The sequence below is a fragment of the Vitis vinifera genome, chromosome 14, assembly GCF_030704535.1.
Source record: "Vitis vinifera cultivar Pinot Noir 40024 chromosome 14, ASM3070453v1".
In the NCBI taxonomy this organism is placed as follows: Eukaryota; Viridiplantae; Streptophyta; class Magnoliopsida; order Vitales; family Vitaceae; genus Vitis; species Vitis vinifera.
In genome coordinates this window covers 851,415-873,110 of record NC_081818.1, presented here as the reverse complement: position 1 = coordinate 873,110, position 21,696 = coordinate 851,415, and the positions used below count along the sequence as shown (strand labels likewise).

At 30.2% G+C, this 21,696-nt stretch overlaps 5 protein-coding genes across 5 annotated transcripts; 1 reads left to right on the top strand and 4 right to left on the bottom strand.

The window, feature by feature from the left end:
* Positions 1-4,733: 4,733 nt before the first annotated feature.
* LOC100264921 (probable pectinesterase 55) lies at positions 4,734-6,790 on the bottom strand. Its single transcript, XM_010661502.1, has 5 exons — positions 6,591-6,790; positions 6,329-6,491; positions 5,373-5,600; positions 5,058-5,278; positions 4,734-4,902 (listed from the first exon to the last, which is right to left on the bottom strand). Exons 1-5 carry the CDS (start codon positions 6,788-6,790, stop codon positions 4,734-4,736), a joined length of 981 nt encoding a protein of 326 aa, XP_010659804.1.
* Positions 6,791-8,307: 1,517 nt separating this feature from the next.
* On the bottom strand, positions 8,308-10,512 carry LOC104881390 (putative pectinesterase 52). Its single transcript, XM_059742439.1, has 5 exons — positions 10,419-10,512; positions 10,172-10,314; positions 8,988-9,203; positions 8,638-8,871; positions 8,308-8,532 (listed from the first exon to the last, which is right to left on the bottom strand). Exons 1-5 carry the CDS (start codon positions 10,510-10,512, stop codon positions 8,308-8,310), a joined length of 912 nt encoding a protein of 303 aa, XP_059598422.1.
* Positions 10,513-15,374: 4,862 nt separating this feature from the next.
* Positions 15,375-15,929, bottom strand: LOC104881391 (B3 domain-containing protein At5g26805). The gene has a single exon (XM_010661504.2). The coding sequence runs from the start codon at positions 15,927-15,929 to the stop codon at positions 15,429-15,431; it is 501 nt and encodes a 166-aa protein (XP_010659806.1). The 3' UTR covers positions 15,375-15,428.
* Positions 15,930-18,134: 2,205 nt separating this feature from the next.
* Positions 18,135-20,219, top strand: LOC100247691 (pentatricopeptide repeat-containing protein At5g48910). Its single transcript, XM_002281906.5, has one exon. The coding sequence runs from the start codon at positions 18,139-18,141 to the stop codon at positions 20,155-20,157; it is 2,019 nt and encodes a 672-aa protein (XP_002281942.1). The 5' UTR covers positions 18,135-18,138; the 3' UTR covers positions 20,158-20,219.
* LOC104881392 (uncharacterized) lies at positions 20,207-20,937 on the bottom strand. Its single transcript, XM_010661505.2, has 2 exons — positions 20,784-20,937; positions 20,207-20,684 (listed from the first exon to the last, which is right to left on the bottom strand). The coding sequence occupies exons 1-2, from the start codon at positions 20,935-20,937 to the stop codon at positions 20,353-20,355; spliced, it is 486 nt and encodes a 161-aa protein (XP_010659807.1). The 3' UTR covers positions 20,207-20,352.
* Positions 20,938-21,696: the final 759 nt, after the last annotated feature.

Genomic DNA, 21,696 nt, shown 5'->3' with positions numbered 1-21,696 from the left:
CGCCCATAAACGGGCTCGGGCCGGGCCTAAAGCGGGCCGCGGGCTTTTTGGAGACCCCTATATGTTGGGACCATTTAGCTCGCTTGTTAACATTTGATCCTTTTCCACTATAGTCTTGCTCCAAGTAGACCATATTACCTCTACAATCAATGCAAATTAAGTAAAATGAAACAATGTTATATTATGTGAATTATGCTAGTGAAATAAAAAAAATGTTAAGAAAAATGATTTTCTCATATTTTATTTAACTATGAAAAAAAGAAAGATATACATAATTAAGATTAGTAAGAAAATTATATATTTTTAAATAAATTAATTTTTAAAGAGTTAAATAAAAAAAATGAATTTCAAGTCGGATATAAAAATAATTTATTGACTTAATTTTTTTTTTCTTTTTATATTTTTCTTCACATTTTCTTTTCTTCTATTTTTTTTTCTCATATTTTCCCTCAAATTCTCCAAGAACCAAACATAACCGTAATAATTATATCATGGTATGAACTATTGTATGTACTAGCTACATCATGAAACTTACCTAGTCTTGTTCCAATCATCCATCCTTTAGGCGCCACATCTATATCGAACTTTGTTTTTTGAAATATAACACGAGAATAAGGTCCCTAAGCCCTCCCTAGGAAAACTTGACCATTCCTCGAAACATGACCTCTATAAAACACAAAGCCACTAGGATCCCTTTGTGAGTCTCGCTTTTGTGCTATTATATAACCTCCCCAAACATTTAAAGGTAGCAATTGACCATTAACTCTTATTTCACAATTCTATCGAATAGTAAGAAGAAACTTACTAATGAACATAGTTTTAACTTATTTTTTTTTTATATTTAAAGCTTAAATACAAGTAAAAATGAATAATTTATAATTGTACGTCCTTAATTTAGTAGAAGTATTTTATCTCACAAAAAATTAATTATCAATAAATATTTACTTATGCTAATTATTAATATAATATGATTGCATCTTGAATGGGTTGGGATGGGTATACAATTATTGATAATTAATCTTTTTATGATATAAGATTTAGGCATCGATCTTTTCGAACCAACCCATCCAAGTTGCAACCCTAATTTTATCGGTCGCTTTTTACATATTATATCTCATAAAAAGGTTGGTCATCACCTTAGATGAAATCCACTACCCCTTCGATGTAGAAATTACTAAGGTAATGTTGGTTTGTTACATCCCATAAATATCTTGCAATTATAGAAAGCGGATTTATCACCATATATTCTTGCTGCCACTACTTGTTGTATAGGCTGATTGAGATTTTTGGTACATTATAATAATTTTGCAAGCAAAAAAAGAAAAAAAAAAAAAAAAGGAGAAAACTACAAATTTGTTATTACAAAATATCTTGATTTTAGTAGTAGACACTTACCTAGTTTTCATTATTCTTGAAATAATTAAATTGCTCTTAATTAATTGAAAGTAATTAAGAGTAATAAAATATGAATTACTTTCTTAAAACAACAAAATTGTATGTTTCCCACATTAGAAAAAAATAAAACTTACAAAGATAACCATAATTTGTCATAACATATGTTTTAAAAGATGTTTTCAAGTAATATAATGATTTTACTACAAGAATTTGCCATGCAAATAGTGGATGCATGAAATTAGCCTTCAACAAATAGGGAAATCTAGCTTATTGCATAATTTCCGAAATCAATAAATTGTACAAAAAATAATACAAGTGACAATGAATTCAAAGAAAAAAAAAACCCAAGACATATGTAATTCAAGGAAAATTATAATGAAATTTTAGCACAAATAAATATTGTATGCTTAATAATAACTTGTATTATTCATGGAAGGAAAGAAAAATAAACCCTAGATTTGTTTGCCTCAAAGTTAATCCCTTCAGCAACAAAATTGTCTATAAGTGAAGTGAAAGTAGCACTCTGATCCATTTGGGCATGGTCATTCCACTTAACCATTGTTTTGCTAGCACTATATCCTTCAAGAAAGATATATGGTTTTTCTTTGGGAATGTTTAACTTTTCCTTGCGTGGTGATTGTTTTCCAATCAAAAGTTAGAATCCTATAACAAGTTACACTTGAACAAAATGTAAAATAGTATTGAAATATATAAACATTAATCCAATGGCAAGCAAACAAAAAGCAATAAGGGATTAATTAATGCGATTAGTATTAGTAGATTGTAACTAGTATGGACATATAAACTCATGGAGAAACTTTGATCCAAATTGACTGTTTGTTGTTAGAAGGAACAAAATCAATGGCATCTTGGATCTTGCCGAAATTTGCTTGGCTTGATTGAGATACGGTGAATGCTAACTTTTGATGGAAAATGTTCTTCATTCAACATTATAAAATTTCTAGCTCTTGAATCCACAAAAAAGATGGTGGTCAAGGAGAAAATGAGTAGCAATGGAGGAAACCACATTTTTGTTTGGTGCTAGTTTGGATTGATAAGAGTCATTCATTAATGTGATTCATGGAGAGCTGATCCTCTACAACCTTAATTATAGATAGTGAAAATGTATGTGCTATTAGCTAGACTTTTGTATAGATCTTTCTATTATGTGGATTAATTCTTTAAAGTTTTTATTTCTATTAATAATTGTATGCAGGTAATTATTTCTTTATATTTTGAAAAAGTTTATTAGACTCATCAATAAAGTTAATGAACATTCTATACTTTCTTATCTCATTTCTTGTATCCAAATTAAATTCATTAATTTCATAGATGCCAAAAATGAAAAGATGTATCAACAAATTTTCTTGTAGATTTTCTTTTAAATTTGAAAAGGTGAAAGGCATGTTATTGGGTAAGACAATTTTATTTTTTGTCTTTTATTATATTAGCCCACTATATATTTTCCCTCAAATTTTATTTTCTTTGTACTCATTCATTATCTTAGTTTTCATGTTCATGTTAACTTAAATAAATTTAATTCAATAAAAAAAAGTAATAAAAAAAAAAAGTTCTTTGTTAAGATAATATCTTTACCTTTTCATTGTATATATAGCTAACTCATTTTTTTGTCTCTTCTATTTATTCTTTTAATCCAAACTCTCATTTCTACACTAATTTGTTAAATTTATCAACAACCAAAAAGTAAATACATATAAATAAGGTTAAAACAATATCTTGTATTTTCTATTATCCTTTTTATTTTTATTTTTTTGAAGATCAATACACACCTTCCTATCCTAACTTCTTTAGCTATTATATGAGATAATAGTTGGGATTAATTTTGGAGTTTTAACTTAATTATTGTAATTATGGTCGCACCAATCTGGCAATGCAAAACTTATCATCTCATCATAATTATTACAAAGATATATAGAAAAAGGTGATTAAGAAAAAGTTATAGTAATTAACTTTTTCCAAGTACTTCAAATATTTACAAGTTAATTATTTGATGAAAATATCTTATAATTGGGTTAACTAAGTCGCAATAAGGAAATGTGCCTTATCGAATTGTTAGATGGCCTGAAATATGCATGACACAAAAAATTTCTTGTCCTTAATTGGCATACAAAAAGGTAAAAAAATTTAAAAGTTGCCATATTTTGGCAGATATGTTTGGATTTCAAGGTTATTCAAATGTAATAAAGTGTATATTATAAACTCCACGTGCATTATATTATCAACTTTAAAAGATAATCAAAATTTTATGAACAAATGGAGCATGAATTATATTATCACCACATTTCTTAATGGAAGTGTTCAAAATTGGAAAGCATATATGTAAGACAAAAATTGTTAAATCATTGGATATGAAGAAACAATGATAGATTTGCCAATGGAAGAAAATATGGATTTGTTGAAGAACTCAAATCATCAACATATTAAACATAGAATTGTTAAGTCTTGATGCAAAAAATCAAAGCGGAAATTACTATGTCTTAGTATTTGTAAAGACAAATAAGATGTTAGCAAGGTAGTATAAACATTTCAATTTGTTCAAGTAACAATTTAATGATTTTCAAATTTTGTTTACTCCAATATATATATATATATATATATATATATATATATATATATATATATATATATATATATATAATATAATCTTGCAATTTGGTTTGGCTGTGGATATATTTAATAAAATCCCTGGTAATGAGATTTATATATAGAAATGATTATTAGATTTTTGGATAATGGTTTTTTTTTTCTTGTGATTTCATTAATTTTGTATTGAGTTGTTTTGCGTTGATACATCAATGGACTTCTAGGTAAAAAATGAAGATCTATTTTGAGGTTTTTCTTTTAGAAATAAAATTCCTTGTAGTGATGGACTTCTAGTGTAAACAACGAGAGCAAAGTTTAAAATTGTTATATATAGTTTTTTGAAGTTAACTTAAAGGGAAGAGAGAAAAAATGAGTGTAGAGAGGTGAAGAAGAAAATGACATATGTCATCATACAATAAGGTGTTTACAAGACATTATGGAGAAAGTTGAGGGAATCTAAAAGATAGGGACTATGAATAAGATGGAAATGATGGATGTAAAAAAACCAAGGACTAAAATTTTGATTAAAAAAAAAAAAAAACTTCAAAAACCCTATACAGATACAAATTATTGAGAGATAATAGGGGAGAAAATATTCTATGTTTGCTTTAATTCATAAATGAACTCACGAATTAGCAGAACACGATCCAAAAATCTCAAAAATTGAATGTGCACATACATGCACACTCATATGACATATATCTTCATAAATTGATCAGGTATTGACCATGAGGTCAATAAAATGTGGGTTGGTCTTCTATCCATCCATCCTTGTCATTGAAAGATGGGCTAAGAAGATATTGTAGCTCTTGAGTTCCGTCAAGTTTCTTTAACCAAGGAACTCGTTTTGAAGTATCCGCCCCTTCGCCGGTACACTCTACCTCCGCATAAGTTAGTTGGTTCCTACAATTTTAGCACAAATTAAGAATAATTAATATCATGATCGTTGATATTATAAAATACATATATACTAAGCCAAAAAATTGAAGTACTCATTAGTAGTAAGCTGTTAATAAAAATAGAATCGTCGGGATATGATAAAGTATGTTGACACTTACGGGTCTTCTCCAATACTATCCCATCCCTCTGGTCTCACAATGTTTGCAAATTTCGATTGATAGAACAATACCCTTGAATAAGGTCCATATGCCCTACCAAGATATGTTGGACCAACCCCATATAGTTCTGCAGATTTGAACACAAAACCAGATTCTGCTTGAGGGCTTTCTCTCTTCTGTGCAGTTATGTAACCAGAGCCAATTGAGTTTAGTTTGCAATCCTAAAAATGCAAACAAAATTCTATGTTAAGAGACTGTGAAGAGTACATGAAATATTGGTTATTGACTATGATTTTCATATAGTTTGATTCTGACCTCATAAACCGAAGTGCCGTCGCCAAAGATGAAGTCTACGTGGCCCTCAATGTAGCAAGATTTGAAAAGATGGTGACCTTCTTTGTCCCACAATGTATCTTGCACACTAACAAATCCACACTCATAGAATGAAATATGCTCTCCATGTACCATGGCAGCAACAGCACGATAAGCACCGCCATTGTCTTTGTCTTGGAGGTGTGCGAGTTCTTCATGATTCAGTGTGTTCTAGTGGAGGAGCCAAAAAGAATCCATGCATGATTGATAAACAATTAGAAGGACAAACATATAAATAAAATTTAAAATTTGTTTGATAGTCATTTTAGAAAGGACTTCTAACATTTCTAACATGAATTTTTTTTTCAAAAAAGTTGTTTTCAAGTGCTAAAAAAAAGTAGAAACTCTTTCTAAAATTATTACCGAACAAACTTTTAGATTAAGACCCTATTTGATAACTATTTTTGAAAAAGAAAAAATTATTTTTTAGGACACACAAAAATAAATAAAAAAATCTCTTAGATTAAGGTTTTATTTGGTAATTATTTTCAAAAAATAGAAAATTATTTTTTAGAACACGAAAAAAAAAACCTAGAAAACATGTTTGACAATTAGAAAATAAAAACAATTTTCTATTTGTAAAAAAAGAAAACATAATGTTTTCATAAACACATCTCTTGGTCATTTTTAAAAAACGTCTCAAACATCTTTTAGTTATTTTCTGTTGTTTTCTAAGGATTGTTTTAAAAATCAATTATATAAATACGAGGAATGATTAAAAATAATACACTAAATGTAGAAGTTATTTTTATAACATATTGAAAAAATATAGAAAACAAGTTAAGAACATTTAAAAAATAAAATAAAATTCCATACATACTTTTTTCTAAAAAAACTTTTTCTCTTTTGAAATCACTTTCTAAACAGGGCCTAGATAACTTGATCAAAAGATTAATTACCTTGAAAGTTATGCCTTTTGCAATGAAATTGTTTGCACCTTTTAACATCAAGGGAGCCTCTCTTAGTTGTAGACCAGAAGACTTCCAAGTAAGAATAGTGTTATCCTTACCACCACCCTCCAAAATAATATTCGACTTAATGCCATTAATTAAGATAGTCTCACTACAAAAATGCATGAACAAATGATTAGAATAGGATCATAATATTGCATGCTTACCTATATATAAGGAGAAATATATAAGAATAAGATAATAATATTACGTGTAAACCCCAGAGGCAAGTTTAATCAAAGTCCATTGGTTACTGAAACTAGGAACACCTTGATCAATGGCATCTTGGATTTTTCCATAATCTCCTGGTACCGAGATTTGCTTGGCAATGGAAGCTGGATCTGCTTCAGTTAACATCCAGTCTCCATAACTAAACAGAAGAAAAACAAGAATGATTCTGATCGACGACATTGAGATGAAAAAAGATGTCAAGAAACCGAAAACAATGAACTAATATGGGGTAGGAATCTATATTGATATAATTTATATAAGCCACTACAACTCTATTTATATGTCATGTTGTAAGATTTAGCTATTACTTTAATTTCTCTCTTAATCTAAATATCCCAATGATTGAATTATAGAAATGAATTAGGTTATTTGAAATCTTTGTAAGAGTTGTTCTTATTAATTGAAGACTAATTAGTCAAACATCATAGAAGGAAATATAGGGGACATATTTGTGAGAAGGCATTGTGTCTACAAATTGTCTTGTCATATTTTCCCAAATGAGCAAAAGAAATTAAATTCAAAATTGTTTCCTAGAAAAAAAATTGTCTTGTATTTTTTTTTTCTTGAAATGAATGCTTGGACCGTTGCTTTAATTGCCTAAAATGGAGTAGTTATTATTTATAAACATTAGATATGAGAAATTTAATAACTTCTTTAACTCCATGTGATTATACATTAGGGTATGTCAAAATGATTCCTCTAGAAAATTATAATGTCTTTATTGGAAAATGACTTAAATTCTTGTTTGGGATATTTTTTTTTGAAAAGAATATTTTATAGAGTATTTTATGTATTAATATTTCCTTATAAAAATATATATATATATATGTTTTTTATTGTAGAAGGAAAATTGATAAAAAGATCTTTATAAATATTATAGGATATAAGAGGATAAAAGTTCAGAGATAGAAATGAAATTATATAAGGTAAACAAAGACAAAGAAAAGTAAGAGAAACCTAATAAAATCTATTTTTATTGCAATGTTCGGAGAAGTCAAGGTTTTATATATAGAATTTTAGTATACATTAGTCCTGTCTTTACTTAAAAGCATATTCTTTAATACATGCTAAACGTGTCTTTCATGCGAATACATTTTTGAAATAATTGGGTAAAAGGGGTAAAATACTTGCGTCTACATAATGCACTAACATTCAACTATTCATTAATCAAAAGAAAAAAAGGATTACAATAAGAAAACTCTAGAAAAAACACATCTCAATTGTTGTCGCGTAGGGAGCAAACTTTGCCATACATCATATAAAAAAATTGTTCCCACTTGAAACACAACAAAACTAATTAATTCAATTCAACAATCTTCCACTTCAAGACTAAAATGTAAGTAAACAGTCTCCTTCATTGAAATGGGTATGGTGTACTCAAACAATTTGTCCTCATCCTGACCCAACATTCCGAGCAAAGCCTAACAAAAATAATTCAGGCTTCACAATTTGACAAATACAGCTAAGTGTTGGAAGAAAAATTAAAAAGAAAAAAGAAATGAAGGATTAACCATTGCCATACATGATCATTAATCTTAACACATATTTTGAACTATTAAATCAACATCTTCCATAGGTTGTAACTTGCAACAAACATTTTCACCTTCTGTCATAAACAAAGTAGATAAGACTGATCAGTACTTAATATGCATTTCGAAAAATGAAGTTCCCAGCTAGAAGTACTGGCTCAGTGCAGATTAATTTCCTTCTGTGAGTGGGAGAGGAATCTTCTCCAACCACATTTCTTTGTCAATGAAATCTGGAGACTTCACAAAAAAATTCAAATCTTTTGTACTAAGCTTCTTTAGCCACTGAATCCGCTTTCCCTTGTTTGCTCCTTCTCCCATGCAATCTGCCTCCACAAATGTGACGGTATTCCTGCATGACAACCCTATTAACTCGATCAGTAGCTCAAAAAATGCCTAATGGACAAGAATGACTCAATGACAGTATCGAACAAATTCAGCCATTAGCTCTATGATAATGAATATATGCAGTACTGGACAAGTAATCTTACAAGTGAGAACCCTGGTTCCATGGTGACCGGACTCTGGAACTATGATAGGGGAGAAATTCGTCCTGTAAAAAATTACTCGAGAAAATGATGTATATGGTCTTCCAAGATATGTTTGGCCTGTTCCAATCACTTGTCCAAATTTGAACACAAACCCACTGGGATCCTCTAAGCTTCCTCGTGCTCGTGCTGTGATGAAACCAGGCCCGAGTCCTATGGCTGTTCCCAGTACATTGATAACGCATGTCTATGGAAAAAATGAACGTGATCAATACACAATTATATGGGATACGAACAATGATATTATTGGTTAATTTGTAAAGGGAAAAATGTGAAATATTTGTGATTTTTGTTTCAGTTAACCTGGAAAACAGACTGGCCACCACCCCAGATGAAATCTACTGCACCTTGAATGAAGCAATTTTTGTAAAGATGGCGGCCCCTATCGTCTGTCACCGTGTCTTGCAGGCTGCTGAAACCGCATTTATAGAAAGAAACTTTGTCTGCATCGACTAGAATTGCCGGTGCCCATCTCATACGAGTCCCATTGTTAGATGGAATTAATATGTTGTAAGTATTCTGTCAGCAGATCAAATAGGTATTCAAGAGTTCAATGCTCACATATGCTCAGACAACAATCAACAATGTTAATTACTAAGACACGAAATTAGTGATTGTTTGGAACAGAAACTCAATTAAGATCAAAACAAGCTTGTTCTTATTCTCCATGTATAAAAAATAAGTGAAAGCAGTGCCCTAGGTTCTGTTTGGAAAGTACTTTAAAAATTATATCTAAAAATTAAAATAGTTTTTGAAAACTGATTTTGAAAACCATTTTATAACGTTTTGCTTAACACGTTTTTTATATTTTAAAAAAATAGTTTTTATCTGTAGTACTTTATTTTTAATCATCCCTCATATTTATATAATTAACTTTTAAAATAACTCATGAAAAACAAGTGAAAACAATTTAAAATAAAGTAAAATATGTTTAAAAAAATACCACATTTCTTATTATTAACAAAATATTTTGGACTTTTTTCTTGTTCTAAAAAACAAAAAAAAAAAATGTTTTTAAAAATAGTTATCAAATATTCCCTTAAATTTTTTCTCAAAGCCAACCTTGTTTTGAGAATAAAGAGCTATTCTATTAAAGGGATATAATAAATGCACATTTTGAAGACTAACTTCTATATTTTAGAGTTAAATATCTATTTTGGATAAAAATACCCTTAATAATTTTTTAATTCCAATCTCACATCAAGCATTTTTTGTATAAAAAGTGTAAAAATGAAGTTATATACATAGAGGTTATTTTTCCAAATAAGGGTATTAACCCGTGTCTTTTAGTCAAATATTCTAATTAAAAAAACTATTTTCTATTCTTAAAAAAGAAAATAATTATCAAACAAACCCTTTTTAACTTTTTCGAAATAACTCTTATATATATATATATATATATGTATTCAAATCCTCAAAGTTAAATCTACCTTTATCGAGAGTTTATATGATTAAGTTGAGTTGCCCTACCTTGAATGTTATATAACTTGCAGCAAAATTATCTGCATGAAGTATAAAGCTAGAGCTGTTTTTGGAGTTCCCAGTATCCCTCCATTGGATAATCGTTGTTCTTCTGCTCTTTCCTTCGAGAAAGATGAACTGTTTCTCTTTGGGGACGATGACCTTTTCACTACAAACATCAAATTGCAAGATTGTCAATGATTGAAGCTTGAAATTTTTTTGTATAGCTAGCTTAATTAAAAGCTGAGCACATATATAGAACTAGTTAATTACCTGTAAATCCCAGGGTTGATACGGATTCGTATCCACCTGGTATTGTTTTCCGGCACAGAATCAATGGCTTCTTGAACTGTGGAAAAATTTCCATGGCCGGACTTATCGACAACGATGACGGATTGAGCATCGTTTTGATGATTATATATCACTTGCCTGTGATTCAACTTTGATGCCCTCAAACAAAGGAAGAAAGCCATTAAAAGATTGAGAAAGAGGCCAGGAGAATACATTTTGGAGAACTGCACCATAGGTTTATATTTCACTAAAACATTTGCCTTTCTACATTACTTGTTTTTTCCTATTGTATTTATAAAGTAAATTTTCTTAATACATAGTCTCGTTTAAGTTTGTTTGAGAGTGATTTTACGAAGTACTTTAAGCTAAAAAATGTTTTTTTTTTTAAAAAAAAAATTAGATATTTAACAAAATTTAATAAACACTTTTAATTAAAATATAAAAAATCATTTTTAGTGTTCAAAAATATGTTTTCTATTTTTAAAAAATACTTTTAAAAAAAACAGTTTCACTAAAAATATTTTACTAAAAATACTGTCAAACACACTCTAAATCTTTCTAATATATTTTGGCAAAACATTTAAGGCACTCAGGATTAGTTTACCATATAAGTAACTATTTAATAAAAAAAATTAAGTCATTAATTAAAAGTAAGTCAAATAGTATATATATATATATATATGTAGGTGAGATAAAGCTGAAAATGCCAAAATGCTAAGTGGAAAAAATTTACCTAGAATTGATAATAGATAGTCTAGTAGTTATTATGGTTTAATTTTTCTAACCAATAATTAGTAGCTATATATTATTTTATAATATAAGTAAACTGTATTATTGGATAAAAATAGTAAACAATTGATGACAAAATTAATATTATGATGAATTTGATGTATAATTAATAATTATAACTTTATATAACATTATAAATGAATATAATAACACTACAATAAATAAGGGGTCTTGCCACAAATTAATTTGTGATTAAAAGAAAGCATTTTGTAGTAAAAGATTTTTCCACAAAAAATTATTTATGGCGAGTTTATTACTAAAAGCCTATAAGAAATTATTTTTAACTTTCAAACTTAGTTTTATAGCAAAAATAAAAAAATTTGGCTACAATAAAATTTGTGACAATATTCTATTTTTCACTGCAAAATAAAATTTGTAACAAATGTCATTTTTGGGCACAAAATTCATAAAATAAAACAATATATCAAATTTGTCAAGCATTCTAGATTAGCACAAAATTGAGTTATTTAGCAGGGAGATAAATGATCGAATTGTAAAAGGTTGACATCGATGCAAATCTAATTATGAATCAAAGACTACTCAATTTCGATGTATTGACATAAAATCAAAAAAGTTGTCAAAAGATGTAGAATTATAGAGGACCATAATATAAACACATACATATGATCTACAATGATGAGAAGACTCGAATCATTTACAACATATAAATTCTATGAAAGTTACATTTAATTAATATTAAAGGTATCACCTAAATTTTAAATTTAACCAAAAAAAAAAAAAACCATCCTCTAAATCCTCTAATGCCACTTTACTTTGCCCCAAAAAAATGCTATATTTCAAATAAGGATGGACTAATTTATTCTTTCATACATCTAATTGATGATTTTGTTATTAGTTTAGAGTTACCTAGGTTATCAACTGTGTTACATTATTCCCTATATTTTGACTTTAAGATTATGCTTTAAGATTTTGAGTTCTGGAGTGTGAGGTCCAAATGGGCTAAAACTAATTAAGCCAAAAATTTAAAATTGGCCTATTTTAATTGAAATTCTATAGACTATTGCATTGGTCATTAGTTTACTAGTTAGTCATTTAAATAAAACTTGATTTTTGAACAAGTCACCAAATTAATTTGAAATAATACTTACAAAGTGGAACCTACAAAATATTAACTCCCTACAATTGAAATTAACATTAATTCCACATTTTAATATATTTCAATTTGGGTAAACTACTAGAATATTAATTTTCATCTGCCTAATTAATCGGGAATTATTAAGCGTAATCACCCCATAAATATTTGATTGTCACCATTCTAACCTTCATCTCTTGAAAATAAAATAAGGTGATAAAGTGTTACAACTTAATAATTAAAAACATAAAGCTCATAGTTTAGTGATTTAGGATTGTTACAAAAAAGGGTAAAATTGTTATTGAAATCATAAAAAATAATTTGGCATTGAAAAATTAACAAATTTAAAGAGTTTTTCCCAACTTCTAAAATTGGTGGGGGGTGGAATGAGTTTATCTAAGTTTAATTAGGTGATAAAGTACCACAATCTCTATAATTGGAATCATTTTATATAAATAAGGAGATTTTGTTACTAAAATTATTTAAAATAATTGTCATAATAAAATTAAAAAAATAATAGTTTAGAAAGTTTTTGTCATATTTTGAAGTTAGGGATAAATTGAGTTGTATCACTTTCAAAAAATTTAAGGTTTTTGGAAGATTTTAAAATTTCAGTTGAGGGTGAGATTTTGTGAGTTTTAAGATAGTCCATAAAATGTCATCATCTTAATTTATAGTTGAAATCAATTTAAAATAAGAGTACATTTTTATTTAAAATATTTAAAATAATAAAAAATAGTTTGTCGCCAAAATTAATAAAGTGAAATAGGCTTTTAGAATTCAAGGATGAAGTGAGTTTTTTCATTTTCAAAATTAGGAAAAAAGTTTTAACAACATTTTAAGGTGGGGAAATAAAAGTTTCACTGTGTCTAAATATAGCCAAAATCATCTTGGAAGAAGGGTGAATTTGTTATTGATTTAAAATATTAGTTAGTACTTTTCATTATATATGTAGTTTAGTCATTTAATCTTGTAAGGTGTACCCTTTCAAACTCTCATGTCTAAAAAAATTGCTACTTCTTCAAGTGCATTCACCCTTGTTGCCTCCCGTACTCAATCCCTTTCACTATTGTTGGCTTTAATGCTATTAGCTCGACTCGTTCAATTGACCAAATTTATTGAATCAATAGAATTGACTAGATCAGGATCAACATTATGCTCTCTCTAACTATCATAAAATTCATAATCCTTTTCATCTATGGTAATATAAAAAGGAAACTTTAAATTCTTTCTATGTACTTTTTCTTTTTGAAATCTATCATAAATTCTTTATCTAACTCTAGTACGAAAACTTTTAGATAATGTTGATTTCCCCACTTTCGAATTCTTTTATTGTCTATGCTTGACTTTCAAGTTCTAATTGGAATACAGTTTGATTATCATTTTCTTTAAATCCATCTCTTTCTTACTTGATTTACAGATATATCTTTCACTTAATTTATTAAGCTAGTGAATCACAAATTCAAATAGAATGTTAGGAAGTTTTGTTAACTTTTAAAATTAAAGGATAAAGTGAGTTTTTGTCGAGTTCCAAAATTAAGAGAAATGTAAGCTTATAGTATATTTTAAAATTTAGGAAAAAGGTAATTTTTTTATCCAATTTTTAAGATTATGAGATCAAACGTCACATCTCTATACTACAATCATTTTGAAATAAATGCAAATTTGTTATTAAAACTATATTAAAAATAAAAAATATATTTTGTCATAAAGCTAAAAGTTTTGAAGGTTTGTGTTAACCATAGAATTCCGAAATAAAATGAGTTCAAATGATTATCAAAATTAGGGGAAAATTAGATTTTTTTACTTCTAAGATTAGGAGATAAATTATCACCATCACTCCGTAGTTGAAATCATTTTGAAGTAATGACAAATTTGTTAAAATTGTTTAAAATACTAAACTATCCATTTTTGTCTAAAACTTAATAAAACAAAATAGTCTAGAAAGTTTTTATTGACTTTTAATATTAGACAAAACTGAGTCTTTGTTACCCTTCAAAATTAGGGGAAAAGTAGTTTTTGTCGACTTTGAAGATTAAGAGAATATAAGGTGTCACCACCTCTATATCTAAAAGCATGTATTCGAATTTCTATGACTAGAGAGATTCTTATTTCATTTATTTACATCCATATGTTTCTTACTTGAATTAATTACAATATTATACTTTTCATTTTACTAGTGAGTCTTGAGTTCAAATAGTGACACCAGGATTTTTTTTTTTTTTTTTGGGCTTTTAAAATTAGAAGATAAAGTGATAGAATTAGGAGAAAAAGTGACTTCATGTAGCTTTAAAATTCAAGGTAAAAATACGTTATTGTCAGGTTTTAAGATAATGAGATAAAGTGTCACCACTGTCATAGCCCAAGTCATTTTGATATAATCACATATTTGTTTTACAAATTATGTAAAACAACAAAAAAAAATTTTATCATAAAAAAATTTAACAAAATATAACAGTTTAGGAAGTTTTTGTTGACTTCTAGAATGAATGGGTTTTATCGGCTTCCAAAATTAGGGGAAAAATTGAGTTTTTTTTTTAACCTTTTAAGATTAGGAGCGTCACCGCACTATAGCTAAGTAAGGGCAGATTTGTTATTAAAATTTAATTCAAAACTTAATAAAACAAAATAGTTTAGTAAGTTTTTGTCGGCTTTTAAAATTAAGGGATAACATGAGAATTTCCCAAATGCCAAAATTAGAGGAAAAAGTGAGTTTTTGTTGGCTTTCAAATGAAAGGATAAATTGTCACCATCTACCTATCTAAGCAACTTTCATATAATCTACCTATTCTAGAAATGCATGTCCTTTAAATTTTTGTATCTCTGTTTTATTTAAATTCATCTCTTTCTTGTTTCCTACAGTAATAACTTCACTTTTTTAAGTTAGTGAACCACAATTTCAATAGTGATGTCATATACACATATAAACATCAATGATTTTGCAAATAATTTCATATCATATAAACACCATTTCATGGTTGAGATAATTTATTATTCAAGCAATCCAAATGGAAAAAGATAGAAAAGATAAGAAAATACAACCACATCTTCTCCAACTCAACCTAACCTTCACTTGGCAACTATTCTCAAACCATAATGACATTGGAACCCTAATCAACTATGTGATTGTTCAATATGGAGAACTTAAAGGATGAAGACCTTATGTCCCAATACATTCCAATAAGCATACCCTCTTGAAGATCTCGACGCCTCACAAAATCATTCATCCAACTAGAATGAATGATGAAGTTTTCATCTTGTGACCACTTCTTAAAAAACAAGCTATGCTTAGTATCAGTGTCAACATCAATAATGACAATAGGAACTTGCTCACTATTAAGCACTTTTGCCACCATGTTTGCCTCCCAATACTTAAAAATGTGGTTGTGAACTTGCTCAGGGGTTAGTTCAAGGGCCCCTAGAGATGAAACATCATTAGCATTAAGAACTTTGTTGATCTCCCATGGGAAGAGTTGCAAGAGTTTGGGAGGTTCAACTCTTTTTTCAACAATCTCCCAACGACGCTCATGAGGGCTACAACCATATCGCTTTATTTCTTCTTCTTCTTCAACTTTTGTGAGGAGAAAATGATGGAAGGTAGTTTTCTCCATTTGGAGAAATGACGAGCGCAATGTTTGAAAACAAGGAATTTAATTGAATTGAGAAGGTTCAAGTGTGAATCATTATGAATTGTCATGTCTTTTATTACTGTGATTACAATATGGTAAGCTTTTATTACAAGAATCCAAAAATATCCTAATATATCATATGACATTAAATATATATATAAATGATTTCTAGGCATACACTCAACAAATTTGAATACATTGGAGTTGGATATGTATGGTTATATATTTTGGGAAATTTTTGTAATCCTACTTATTTAAAGGGAGTTAAATGATAAAAAAGTATGAAAAATAAATTATTTTCCCAACATCCTAGGTCAAACTAAGTGAGGCTAGACATCTAAGACAGATGTGATCCTACCTTGAATTTTCGAGGCAACGGTCTAGTGTGCCAATCCTAAAGTAACAAATGTCATAATTGGTACAAGAGCTAAAATTAAGTCATCATTGGGTAGGGTTAATCATGGTTCAATCTCAAACCATGAGTAATCAACTATTTATAATAAAGGAACCAAGTCAGGGAAGTATACAATGGAACGAAATGATATCGAAGAGGGCTCTCTCATCCTTGTTCATGCTTGTAATTTTTTCCCTCATCCCTACCTTATTACCTATCTTAAAAAAAGGTGGGTCTGGGAAAGAAAATCCCTATTATAGGTATAAGTTTCCCATCCTCGTGGCCACTAGTGTTCCCCAACTTTTTAAAATTTATAAATTTGCATATAATAAATAATATAAGTAAATTATTAAATGGGTTCTTGCTTTTGCTAATTTTTTCAAAAAAAAAAAAAAGTAATAGTTAAGAACTTGCTTATTTATGAAAAGGCTATTACAATACATGCATTTGAAAGATATTTAAATTTTTATTTATTTAATATTTTAATTAGATTAATAATTAGTATTTATGACACTTTAATGTTAAAAGAATTAATATATTTTATGAAAAACATCAAATATCAAAAGAATAATTAACTTAATCTATTATTAATTGAGTATTCATTTTTACTAAATTAATGTATTCAATAATAATATATAACTTATTTATGAAAAAACAACTATATGTTACATGCAGTTTGAAAGATATTTAATGAATAGTTATACTTACATCCTCAAATACCTTTGTACATCCACCTGAATTAAGATTTTTTTTAGGACAAAAATAACCCTAAATGAAATAACCAAATACCCTTTGGAGTTTAGCATTGTCCAAAAGTGTACTTTGGGGCACTTTGAAGGCATATGAAACTATACTTTCAGCCTAAATTCCACACAATCATTTTTTATTTTTGTTTTCTCATTTATTTTCCACTTTTTAATATTCTCTCATTTCTAAAACACTTCTAAATTATTTCTAGATATTATTTTACTATTTTTACGAATTTTTATTAAAATTTATATAAGTTATAATTCCAAAAATATATTCATGTGTACCAATATTAACACTTTGTACAATGTAAGGAATGATGGTCCGTCCCACATAAATTTTTAAAAGCTTAGAATTAAGTTTTTAGGATAAATATAAAAAATATGTGTCCTAAGACATAATTTTGATATAAATGCTAAAGTCAAATGTTTTTTATGAAACTTTTCAAGACACTACTTACATGTGACATACATTGCTATATATTTTCAAATAATTTTTAATTTCTTTAAAATTATTTTTTGAAATTTTGCTCTATTTAGTAAAAAAAAAATTAAAATAAGAACTTATTTGGTAATAGTTTTCAAAAACAGTTTTCTATTCTTTAGAATTTTTTTTTTGGGAAAAGCATTCATTAACAAGAAATAAAAAAACAAGGTGGTTTTTGAGGATTTTTTTGAATTGTTTCCTTTGTTGTAACCCATTTTTGAGATCTGCTTTAAAAAAATAATTATATAAATATGAAAAATGATTAAAAATAAAGAATTATATATAACAAGTTATTTTCAAAACATATTTAAAAAGATTGAATACAGGTTAAAAACATTTCAGATTTTTAAACCGACTTTTATTTAACAAATCATTCAATAATTTTCAAAAACCATTCTCAAATATTGTTTTTCAAGATTATTTTTGAAAACCGTTTTCAAATTAGTTAAGAATGAAGACTAAAAACCCCAAACGGCCCAACATGATTCATAGCCCATGAAGCTGAGGCCAGCTTCAAAATCCCCTATTTAAGATCCTTGGCCGCTACAGACTATCAGAAAAAGGATGAGCTCAACTGCAACTACAGCCACAGAAGCTCCCTATCATCATCATCATCTGATTCCAAACGGCCACTCCACAGAGACCTCTAAACTCTCCCACAAAGCAATCTTACATCTCCTCAACACCCAATGCACAACTTCTCTTCACCATCTCAAGCAAGCCCATGCACTTATACTAAGGACTGGCCACCTCCAAGACAGCTACATCGCAGGCTCCTTAGTAAAATCCTATGCAAATGTAAGTACTAATCGATATCTCAGCTTTGAGAGTTCGTTGAGAGTGTTCGACTTTGTGCGGAAACCGAATGTTTTTTTGTGGAATTGTATGATCAAGGTGTGTATTGAGAACAATGAGCCCTTTAAGGCCATCTTACTGTATTATGAGATGATGGTTGCACACTTTAGGCCTAATAAGTACACATATCCTGCAGTGCTCAAGGCCTGCAGCGACGCCGGGGTGGTGGCAGAGGGGGTTCAAGTCCATGCCCATTTGGTGAAACATGGCCTTGGTGGAGATGGACACATATTGAGCTCAGCGATTAGGATGTATGCATCATTTGGACGCTTGGTGGAGGCACGGCGAATTCTTGATGATAAGGGTGGGGAAGTGGATGCTGTTTGTTGGAATGCTATGATTGATGGGTACTTGAGATTTGGAGAAGTTGAAGCAGCTAGAGAGTTGTTTGAAGGTATGCCAGATAGGAGTATGATCAGTACTTGGAACGCGATGATTAGCGGCTTTTCTAGATGTGGCATGGTGGAAGTTGCTAGGGAGTTTTTTGATGAGATGAAGGAAAGGGATGAGATATCTTGGAGTGCCATGATTGATGGTTATATTCAAGAAGGGTGTTTCATGGAGGCCCTGGAAATTTTTCATCAAATGCAGAAAGAGAAAATTAGGCCAAGAAAATTTGTGCTTCCTAGTGTGCTGTCTGCTTGTGCTAATTTGGGAGCACTTGATCAAGGAAGATGGATTCATACTTATGCGAAGAGGAACTCCATTCAACTGGATGGAGTGCTGGGTACTTCTTTGGTGGACATGTATGCAAAATGCGGGCGAATCGACCTAGCATGGGAGGTTTTTGAGAAGATGTCAAACAAAGAAGTCTCCTCTTGGAATGCCATGATCGGGGGGCTGGCTATGCACGGTCGGGCTGAGGATGCCATCGACCTCTTCTCAAAAATGGACATAAACCCGAATGAAATCACCTTTGTGGGGGTCCTGAATGCTTGTGCTCATGGAGGTTTGGTCCAAAAAGGCCTAACAATTTTCAATTCAATGAGAAAAGAGTATGGGGTTGAGCCCCAAATTGAGCATTATGGCTGCATTGTAGACCTTCTAGGAAGGGCTGGGCTCTTAACAGAGGCGGAGAAGGTCGTAAGCTCAATCCCAACTGAGCCTACTCCAGCAGTTTGGGGAGCACTCCTGGGGGCTTGCAGGAAGCATGGAAATGTCGAATTGGGTGAAAGAGTGGGGAAGATTTTACTCGAGCTCGAGCCGCAGAACAGCGGCCGCTACACATTATTATCAAACATCTATGCAAAGGCCGGAAGGTGGGAAGAAGTAGGAGAAGTGCGAAAACTGATGAAGGAAAGGGGAATAAAGACAACTCCTGGAACCAGCATTATCGACTTAGGCCGAGGCGAGGTCCACAAGTTCATAATTGGGGATGGCTCACACCCTCAAGTGAAGGACATCTACCAAATGCTGGACAAGGTCAAGGAAAGGCTGCAGATGGAAGGCTATGAACCGGACCCGTCTCAAGTTTTGTTCGATATTGACGAAGAAGAGAAGGAGACCGCAGTTTGGCAGCATAGCGAAAAGCTTGCCATTGGTTTTGGCCTAATCAACACAAGCCCAGGAACAACCATCCGAATAGTGAAGAACCTAAGGGTGTGTGAGGACTGCCATTCTGCAACCAAGCTTATCTCGCAAGTGTATAACCGAGAAATCATAGTGAGGGACCGTATCAGGTATCATCATTTCAGAAATGGGGCGTGTTCATGTAAGGATTTCTGGTGAAAATTTAAGCAGAAACCGCATATGCCAGAAGTACTCAACCAATCAATACTAAAACACGCAATAGGGGCTTTTATTTTCATCTAGTTTTTGACAAACAAACAAAGTGGCCTAAAGGCCCAACCCCCATGACATATCATACACAAAACATAGTACAATTCCAGCAGCTAAGAAACACATTCAACGTACATATGGATTTTATGGAATTAAAGTTTGGTGTCCATGACGAGGGGGCTCATCAGGGTAGAAATGGTGAGTTGAGCCGGAAGCCGACGATCCTTGACCATTAGAAGCTTCATCGCTCTCATTCTTTTCTTCGCTGTTGCTGTTAACCTGGTCAGCAGTCATCCCATTACCATTCATGCCTGATTTTGCAGGAACAAGGCTTGGTTTAACATCGGTTTCGCCTCTGGCCCTCTTCACCTCCTCGAGCATAAGCCGTCTGGCGTCCGCTTGAAGACAAAACAACATTGAACTGATGACGAAAACAGTAATGATCGCCGTCTTCATTTTCACTGTTGAGAAAATGTCTGTAAAATCAATGGCAAGACAATTAGAGAACAGTTCTCAGAAACGGTTTAAAAACACTTTTTAAATAAAGCTAAGTGTCTCAATTACTCTCAACATACCTGATGATGGTCCTTCCTCAAAGCTGATTGATGAAGCTGGCGGATTGGAGGGAGAGAATTTATAGAAGAGTAGTTTCTTCACTTCATCATGATCAGCATGAAGATGAGAGACAACGTGGGCACTAAGAATATGAACATGTAGTGGAGAAGCCATAACTTGAAGGCCTCAATGGAAGTAATTATGAAGTGATAGGTTACAAATGGATAAAACATGGGAATATGATGGAAAGTTTTTTGTTTTTATACTAGGAAATTTCTTATAGGTTATCTTTGTATCTCAGAAAATTTGAGAGAAAATATAAGAGGAAAAAATTAAAAAGAAAAAGTAGAAAAAAAAGGAATGCTGCTTCAAACTCGTTTAAATTAATTTAACTTTTTAATATAAAAATTAAATAATTTAAAAATACATAAGTTTTTAACTAATTTTAAGATAAAATTGTTTTATTATTATTATTATTATGATTTTCTTCTGTTAGTGTCTTTGAAAATCAAACATAATCATAATGAACTTTGATGATGATCCCATTTTAGGGTTCAAAAAGTAAGAGCTATTAGCAGCAAACAGCATCGGCATATTGGATTGATAACATGCTGATTGGTAGATGATAGGATCCCAATGAGAATATATAATCTTGATGAAGTATTGGGGCATCTGTCAAGTGCAGCTTGCAATGAATTCATTTTGAAAGTTTTTGGGTTGAAGATGATGATTTGCACAATAAGGTGAGCCCTGGTTCGTAGTGGTAAGTGACTGGACTTTCCCCCACTTCTTGAATAAAAATTTTGATTTTTGTAAAACTTCATGTGACAAATGGCTCACCAATTTATTGGAAAAAAGAGTGTCCTCAATGGTTGTTATTGTAAAATAAAATACCGAATAAATTCCACTTACAATGAAATTTTATTAAATACC